Source organism: Chanodichthys erythropterus, chromosome 3 (genome assembly GCF_024489055.1).
Source record: "Chanodichthys erythropterus isolate Z2021 chromosome 3, ASM2448905v1, whole genome shotgun sequence".
NCBI classification, from domain to species: Eukaryota; Metazoa; Chordata; class Actinopteri; order Cypriniformes; family Xenocyprididae; genus Chanodichthys; species Chanodichthys erythropterus.
In genome coordinates, this window is record NC_090223.1 from 72468951 (window position 1) to 72478732 (window position 9782).

The following is a 9782-nucleotide window of genomic DNA, read 5'->3' on the forward strand; positions in this document are numbered from 1 at the left end:
CATCACGTGCAGTCGTGCCCATGCATCTTTCAAAGTATACTAAACCACGGATGCACGTGGATCACCGATTTTGACGTGCAATAATAAAAAAAAAATCTATACCATTACCAGACATCATGTCATCAATGGGAAATTCTCTGGGCAGGATTGGAAAAGAAAAATATTGCATCCACCATTGCAACATAGTTCAGAATATACACCAAGAGAACAGGAATTAAAAAACGATGGGGAAAGCATGCCTCTGAGTTTATTTGTCTTGTTTTTGAATTGCTTTTTACTCTCTTCTTTGACAACTGCACATTGTGCTCAGTACTGTGCGTATTGCCACCTAGTGGGCTCTTCAGTCTTGCTTGCGCATGCGCTGTTGCATGTGCACAATCTGCGCGGTCTCAAAATTTGGGCTGCATGCAGACAAGGTGTGCGGCTGGCCACGAGCCTGCCGCATGACGAAAATTATGAACATCAAATTCACAAACGCGGAGGGCCGAAGTATACCTGGGGCTTCAGTGATCACAAAAATTCAGCTGCAGGTTGCCACTGTTCAAAGAGCAAAGCTAGTCCACAGTCTAGTAAACGTTTCTTTGTTGTGCCAACTGAAAACACATGATAAACATCATGTGACTGGAGAGTACTGAATATTGAACAGTTCACGCATGTGGATTTGGATTAAACAGGTAATCGCTTTGATGCCATGCCTGAACACCTTTTATCCCTTCACAGTGGCATATAGCGGATGGGCACGCAGGGCTGTTAAATTATTGTTATTAATTTAATAATAAAAGTAGCATAATAATATTACAATTCATTTAACCGACGCACTGTGAGAATAATAAAAGAGTAGTTAGATGGTATACTCCTCATTTAAAAAAATAACTTGTTTAACCTTATAACACTCTTATCAGTCCCGCCAGCGGACCACTGGGTTGTTAAAGGGTAAACTTGTTTGCTTAAAATTTTTGTGAATAATTTGCTGATGCAGGTACAAAAAGACGTTTTGTAACTGCAAAAAAACTCTTTCCACACTGATCACATGTGCGGCTTCTCTCTGCTGTGGATCCTCTCATGTGATTTCAGATATGATGAATCACTGAATCTCTTGTCACAGTGTGAACACTTGTAAGGTTTTTCTCCAGTGTGAATCCTCTCATGTGTTTTCAGTGTTCCTGACCGATTGAATCTCTTGTCACAGTGTGAACACTTATAAGGTTTTTCTCCAGTGTGAATCCTCTCATGTGTTTTCAGTGTTCCTGACCGATTGAATCTCTTGTCACAGTGTGAACACTTATAAGGTTTTTCTCCAGTGTGAATTCTGTGGTGCTTTTTTAAATCGCTCCATGTAGTAAAAGTCTTCTCACACTCAAAGCACATGTACTCTCTCACACCAGTATGAATTTTCTCATGTTCTTGTAAACTATACAGCTGTGAAAAACTCTTTCCACACACAGAACATGAATGTGGTTTCTCCTTTGTATGAACTCTCAGGTGTCTCTTCAGGGCTGATGACCCTAGAAATGTTTTGTCACATTGATCACATGTGAACGGTCTCTCTCCAGTGTGGATCCTCATGTGTGCTTTAAGGTTTGCTGATTGACTGAAACTCTCCCCACATTGATCACATGTGAACGGCTTCTCTCCTGTATGAACTTTCATATGACTCTTAAGATGTCCTTTTTGTGAGAAAATTGTCCCGCACTGATCACATGTGAACGGCTTCTCTCCAGTGTGAACTCTCATGTGAACATCAAGACTTTGTTTGGTTGTGAAACTCTTTCCACACTGAGTGCAGGTTGTAGATTTCTTGGCTCTTTTCTTTAGAAGTGTCTTTTTAGTCTTTGAGCGACTCAAAGGTTTTTCTCCAGGTTTGTCATGATGTTTCTGCTCCACTTCACTCAGTTCTTCACTCTCCTCCTTCACTTCCATCAGGTCTGAAATGAAAGAAAAAAAAGTCATTTCATTTTCAGTAAATCAAAATAATTTAAAGAGAGAAATATGAAGTCAAAGGTCATAAAATTGAGACTTCATGTGATAGACAACTGCTACAAAACATTACGATCATTTTGATGCATTTGCATAAATTAGTTGCATATGTCCCTGAAACTTTAACGTTAATCTTCCGATCGTAAAGGACCAGCTGTCGTTCCAGCGACAGAATCCAGTGGTCTGGTGAAGGTATAATGTGTGTACGTCTTTTCAGCGCTCCTGTGAAGTTCACTGAATTTTAGAATTTAGTCTCAATTTTACTTTAGCTGCTCGTTTAATCTGACTCCAATTTCAAATGTTTTTACATCAAGATTTACTGAATTAAGACAATCAGCACTGAATGGACGTCTTCTGGATACAGAATTTCCCAAATAGCTGCTCTGCCACCTTCCCTTAAATAATTCTTAATCATTTATAGATAATATTAAGAAAATAAATAAAACATTGCTCTGAAATATTTTGAGTAATATATTTGATCAATGACAAAATGATATTAACAGCCATATTTTGACATCAACTTTTAGGTTGATATTTAATTTATTTTCCTAAAAACAGTGTAATTATTAAGGGCCGTTCACAGCAGACTTCTCCTTCCACTGACTTCCTTTCATACACATGTGAATGTGGGACACCAGAAACACAAGATCAAGTGAATTTTGCAGTAAAGTGGAATAGATTGTATATTTTCAAATTTTGGAGTGATTATTATTCGTTATTTATGTTTTTAAAAAAATATCACGTCATATCTCGACCGTTGCCGTGTCTGTAGAAAGTTCACATGCTCAAAGTCTAGACTGACTGATCTTTAAATGTGTTATTATCAGTGTCCTACATGATTCACTCAACCCTGTTACTTCTGACATGATTTTCCTCCTTTTAAAACCAGAGGATTTCTTAAAACTGACACCAGGAAGTGACATCATCTGGGCTCTTTTCTACAGCATGATGGGAGGACAAGACAATAATCTCAATCCATTGTCTCAGTTTTTACACAAATGAATGACTGCATTCATCAACCCTGTTACCAAAGTTACTGTAAGAAGAGATTTTGCTCAAGTTTCACTCACAACCCTGTCAGCCATTCTGGAAAGTTCATTTACTTCATACATTTTGGTTTTACTGTTTATTACTAAAAATAACAGTGTTGAAAACTGTATTGAAAATGCCTAAATTCTGGTAACACTCCTGGAAATTGTGAAGCAGATACTGAAATAAATGTAAAATACGTAAATATTTAGTTTGATCTGATGTTGACAATCAATATGAAAGTTTCTCAAACTTCCCTTTACTGATCTAGAAAAGAACATTATGTATAATTTCATAGTTTAACTGCATGTCTAAATATACAGAAGTGTCTGAATCTTTCTAACGTGAATGTTGTCGTTAAAAGTTCAGTATGTATTTGATAGTTTATCTAAATGTGCAAGAACATGAATGTTGTTCAGCATCATGAATGAATGAAGAATAAACACCAACCTCTTTGTTCTTCAGTATCTTCAGTGTGTTTCATTCTGCAGGGTTCTGGATCACTCGTGTTCTCACTGTCCTCTTTAATAAACTCAGTCTTTACTGGTTTCAGCTCTTCCTGATGCTCATCTGATGGGAATATATTTATTGATGAACTGCAGTGGGAGGAGCTTCACTGATGATGTGCGTGCTGTGGGAGGAGCTTCACTGATGATGTGACTGCTGTGGGAGGAGCTTCACTGGTAGTGACCTGTAGTGGGCGGAGCTTCACTGACTGAATTACTGATTGGTTGGAGGAGCTGATCTGCCCAAATCAAAAATAAATCAGTTACTGTGTTTGTTTTTACAGGGTTAAAGAACAGAAATCAAATTTTACTGTCTGCATCAAATTAAATGTACAAAAGCGAATTTAAATAGAAAACCCATTAAATGCAAGTGTCTATTTTAATGTTTCAAAATACTTTTGTGAAAACCAAATGTTGTAATGTCCCATTATCATTTAGTGTAACAGATATTTTTATGTAAAAATGAAACAACATTAATTTTGACCTGTTCTTAATAAAGAATATAAAAGAGTAAGATATCATACTAAATTTCATTATATTTTAAATTATTAAAAAACTTCTTGGTGACAAATGAGTGAAAGCTAGTGGTTTGAAGGAAAGTGACAAAGAATAAAGATTTAAAATGAAAATTAAGGAGTATTTTGGGCTTCAATGTGATCCTTCAATACAGTGTTTGAATGTTGTCAAATGATTCTTGTTCTAAATACTGACAAGTTTCTTTCTTTCTTTCTATCTTTTTGCTATATTAACCCCTTTTGTATTTCACTCTTAAACTAATTGCATTAATCATTTATATCCGTCTATCGTAAAGCAACTGATGCTAATTCAGAACTTTTTGTTTCTAATTCTAACTTTATTCTGTTTCTTCATTAAAATAATGACATATGTCAAGAAAAGTAGTAAAGAACTGTAAGAAAAACATTTATGGCATGAAGACAGAAATAAACATATCTGTAACCAAGAAATCCCCTCAGTCTCTGTCAACAGTGAACAATGAAATGAGCTTTAAGTGTCAATTTACAGCAGATCTGAAGACATCAGCATAATAAATGAGGTGAAAACAGGAACTATTGACATGAAATAAAGAGTGTTTTCAGCAGTTTCTCTGTTAATATTGATGATCCTCAGACTATCAACACTCATTCAACAAGACATTCAGATCATCTCACTTTATTCTGAGTGTTTGCTGATAGAAACACATTATTGGAGTCAGGATATATGAGAAAATCCTATAATCTGCTTTAATGAAAGACAATACTGTTATTTCTCACAATATGACACCAATAATACAAAAACAAACACTAATGACACTCATCTTCATCAACTACTACTAAATAACTATGAAACATTGTATGATTTTATGATAACATTCATTATAATAATTAGAATTTGAAGTAATTCTGAACAAAGCTCATATTAATCTGCAGATTATACAACTTAAATATTACAAAACACACACAAATGTCATATATATTGTCAGTCGCTGTGTCTTTTAATCATTCAGCTTTAACCCTGTGATTATTCAGGTAGGGTCAGGATAGTCAGATCTGCCTCAATCATAAAGTTCTCACCCGCCGCAGCTGAAGATCTTCAGGAATGATGGAGAAGACTCTCTTGAGCTTCTGCCTTGAGGCTCAGTTTAAGTAAAGCTCTCTGTCATTGGTTGTTGATACATCACATGATCATCCAGACTGGATGCTGACAGTGGCGGGAAGTTTAACTTTACAGAGAGTAGCTCATGATGGCAGCTGTTGTTAGTCCAGCTTGTGAAAGAAAAAGATAAAAGTTTTCAGAAATATAAACCAGGGGTGCGTTTCCCAAAAGCATTGTTGGTGAACTATGGTCGTAAATCCCATTCAACTCTAATGGTAACGACGGAACTTGCGTCCATAGTTCGCTTTGGGAAATGCACCCCAGAATGGGAGTCTGTGGAGTAAAAGTCTTCCACAGATGCTGAACTGCATTAAGTGTAGAAGATAAATGATCGAGGGACCCGTAACAACATCTCCAATATTGCTGGATAAAGCTAATTTCACTCCTGCAATCAATGTACTTATTATTAGAAAACCAAACTTTCAGTTCATATATGTTATATTGATGTTGTATTTAGCAGCAGTGGTTGATGAAGATGAGTGTCATTAGTGTTTGTTTTTGTATTATTGGTGTTTTATCCGTGTCATGTTGTGAGAAATAACAGTATTGTCTTTCAATAGAGCAGTGTATAGGACTTCAATAATGTGTTTCTATCAGCAAACAATAAAGTGAGATGATCTGAATGTCTTGTTGAATGAGTGTTGATAGTCTGAGGATCATCAATATTAACAGAGAAACTGCTGAAAACACTCTTTATTTCATGTCAATAGTTCCTGTTTTCACCTCATTTATTATGCTGATGTCTTCAGATCTGCTGTAAATTGACACTTAAAGCTCATTTCATTGCTGTCAACAGACTGAGGGGATTTGTTGACTACAGATATGTACAATTATTTTTGTCTTTGTGCTTTTAACTGTTTTTCTTACAGTTCTTTACTACTTTTCTAGATATCTGTCAATATTTTAATGGAGAAACAGAATAAAGTTCTGAATTAGCATCAGTTGCTTTACGATAGACCGATATAAATTCTGAATGCATTTAGTTTAGGTGTGAAATACAAAAAGGGGTTAATATAGCAAAAAAAAAAAAAAAACTTGTCAGGCATATTTAGAACAAGAATCATTTTCTGACATTCAAACACTTTATTGAAGGATCACAGTGAAGTCTAAAATACTCTTTAATTGTCATATTAAAAATGTATACTTTATAAATCTTTATACAACTTTCCTTCAAACCACTAGCTTTCACCCATTTGTCAACAAGAAGATTTTAATCATTCAAAATATAATGAAATTTAGTATGATCTCTTATTCTTTTATATATCTTATTAAATACAAAAATAACTGATTCCTTTTTGCATTAAATACATAAGTTGCACTAAATGATGTACATTAAAACATTGTTTTTTCACTAAAGTAATCTTAATCATTAAACAGACACATTTCATTTAGTGGGTTTTCTATGTAAAATCACTTTTGTCCATTTCATTTGATGCAGACACTACAGTTTGATTTCTGGACTTTAACCCTATAAAAACAAACACAGTAACTGTTTTATTTTTTATTTAGGCAGATCATCTCCTCCAACCAATCTGTAGTTCAGTCAGTGAAGCTCCGCCCACTACAGGTCACTATCAGCAAAGCTTCTCCCACAGCAGTTCTCCAATAAATGCTGGAATATTCCCATCAGAAGGGCATTGGAGCACCAGGAAGAGATGAAACCAGTAAAGACTGAGTTTATTAAAGAGGACAGCGAGAACATGAGTGATCCAGAACCCTGCAGAATGAAACACACTGAAGATACTGAAGAACAAAGAGGTTGGTGTTTATTCTTCATTCATTCATGATGCTGAACAACATTCATGTTAGAAAGATTCAAGCACTTCTGCACATTTAGAGAAACAGTTAAAGTTAATTTTTAATACTCAGTTTGAGAAACTTCATATTGATTTTCAACATCAGATCAAACTAAATATTTTACATTTGTTTCATATCTGGTTCACAATTTGCTGGACTGTTTCCAGAATTTAGGCATTTTCAATCCAGTTTACAACATTGCTAATTTTAGGAATAAACTGTAAACACCAAAATGTTTGAAGTAAATGAACTTTCCAGAATGGCTGACAGGGTTGTGAGTGAAACTTGAGTAAAATCACTTCTTACAGTAACTTTGGTAACAGGGTTGATGAATGCAGTCGTTCATTTGTGTAAAAACTGAGACAATGGATTGAGATCATTTTCTAGAAAGAGCCCAGATGATGTCACTTCCTGGGTGTCACAGTTTTAAGAAATCCTCTGGTTTTGAAAGGAGGAAAATCATGTCAGAAGTAACAGGGTTGAGTGAATCATGTAGGACACTGATAATAACACATTTAAAGATGCAGTCAGTCTAGATTTTGAGCATGAGAACTTTCTACAGAAACGGTAACCATCAATATATGACATGAAACATACATAAGAATACAAAGAAGGTATGCACTCTAAAAGAGACTTTAATAGAAGCTCACAGGAGATAAATCAACAAACGTTTCGGCTCTTCGCCCTCGTCAGTGTCAAAAACATACATAACAAATAATAATCACTCCAAAATCTGAAAATATACAATCTACTCCAATTTACAAATCTAGTGTAAACGGCCCTTCATAATTAAACACTTTTAGGAAAATAAATTAAATACTATAGGAATATGCTCTAATGCTTTTAATATAAAAATTATGTAAGACTTGATTTTCCTGCTAAAACAAAAGCTGAGATCAAACACTGCAATAAAACAATAAAACACCCCCTGGAGAGAATGGGGTCAATTTTGATCTCATGTGTACTTTAAGTGAAGATGGCAGATCAGCCATTGCAGCATGTCCCACAGTCAGTTATACATTTATTATGCTTAAATTGCTCAAAGCATAAAACTATGTTATGTATTTCTTATTTTTAAATTGTCTTCTAAATGTCTAATTGTGTAATTGGCATGATACTTGTTACTTAAAATAAAATGTTATACTTGATTCATTCTGGACTGTGCATCAAAATGATCGTAATGTTTTGTAGCAGTTGTCTATGACCGCACGTCTCAATTTTATGACCTTTCACTTCATATTTCTCTCTTTAAATTATTTTGATGTACTGAAAATTAAATGACTTTTTTTTCTCTCATTTCAGACCTGATGGAAGAAAGCGAGGAGGGCGAAGAACTAAAGACATTTCTAAAGAAAAGAGCCAAGAAATCTTTCACCTGCACTCAGTGTGGAGAGAGTTTCTCAACCAAACAACATCTTGAGGTTCACATGAGAGTTCATACAGGAGAGAAGCCGTTCACATGTGATCAGTGTGGAAAGAGTTTCTCAACCAAACAACATCTTAAGGAACACATGATGATCCACACTGGAGAGAAGCCGTTCACATGTGATCAGTGTGGGAAGAGTTTCAGTCAATCATCAAGCCTTAAAGAACACATGAGAGTTCACACTGGAGAGAGACCGTTCACATGTGATCAATGTGACAAAACATTTCTTGGGGAATCAGCCTTAAAGAGACACCTGACCGTTCATACAAAGGAGAAGCCATATTCATGTTCTGTGTGTGGAAAGAGTTTTTCACTGCTGCAATATTTACATGCGCATGAGAAAATACACACTGGTGTGAGAGAGTACATGTGCTTTGAGTGTGAGAAAACTTTTACTACAGCAAACCATTTAAAACTACATGAGAGGATCCACTCTGGAGAAAAACCTTACAAGTGTTCACACTGTGACAAGAGATTCAGTGATTCATCAACTCTGAAAACACATGAGAGGATCCACACTGGAGAGAAACCTTACAAGTGTTCACACTGTGACAAGAGATTCAGTCGGTCAGAACATCTGAAAACACACAAGGGGATCCACAGCAGAGAGAAGCCGCACACATGTGATCAGTGTGGAAAGAGTTTCACTATTAAAAATCAGCTGAAGATACACATGAAGATCCATGCAGTGGAGAAACCACATCACCACAGTCTGAAATCATGATAAGTAGTTCATCTTTGTGCTGAGAAACAACGTCTCTTCTAAGACAGACACCAAATTTCTCCTCTACACCTATAGATGGCGCTGTTGCACTGTCTGCTGTTGAATTATCCAGGTTGTGGATGAGGAGAGACCCCTGATGTGATTGTGAGGCACTTACGGTGTACAGTAGTACATAGTAAAGTGCTATATAAATGCCTCATTCATTCATTCATTCATAGTTGGCCGTTTCTCAATATGCTTCCTTGTCTGTGTTCTTGTGAAACGTCATCAGTTGTTCTCCAAATACTGTTCCAGTTCAAAGTTCACATCTAGCCAAGTACAGTTCAAATCTCCGCACTAACCAGCAAGCATCAATAGCAGAGGAGAAAACCCATGTAATTTAAACATACTACTGTTATTATGTTATGATATGTAGTTTTAAGAGTTTTCAGGCAAGAGTGTACTGGTTTAAAGCTCAAATTTGTGGTTTATTGATAAAAGTAGAGCCTATTTGGAGTTGTGAGATCTTGACAATCACCTGGTGCTCAGCGCTCATGTACCCACTGAGAACATCCTTACCTCGGCTAGTCCTTCTGATGTTTGCCGCTGACTCTGATGTCTCTGTAGTGGTTGAACATAATATAATTCATCTTTTGTATATCTAACGGGTGATCTTTGGTCTCATAAATCT

The 9782-nt window shown here is 35.8% G+C and overlaps 2 protein-coding genes across 2 annotated transcripts; one reads left to right on the plus strand and one right to left on the minus strand.

Annotated features, from left to right (window-relative positions):
- Positions 1-1026: 1026 nt before the first annotated feature.
- On the minus strand, positions 1027-6867 carry LOC137005552 (zinc finger protein 271-like). Its single transcript, XM_067366453.1, has 3 exons — positions 6759-6867; positions 3457-3576; positions 1027-1925 (listed from the first exon to the last, which is right to left on the minus strand). Exons 1-3 carry the CDS (start codon positions 6865-6867, stop codon positions 1027-1029), a joined length of 1128 nt encoding a protein of 375 aa, XP_067222554.1.
- On the plus strand, positions 6866-9112 carry LOC137005568 (zinc finger protein 492-like). The gene is made up of 2 exons (XM_067366454.1): positions 6866-6923; positions 8265-9112. Exons 1-2 carry the CDS (start codon positions 6866-6868, stop codon positions 9110-9112), a joined length of 906 nt encoding a protein of 301 aa, XP_067222555.1.
- Positions 9113-9782: the final 670 nt, after the last annotated feature.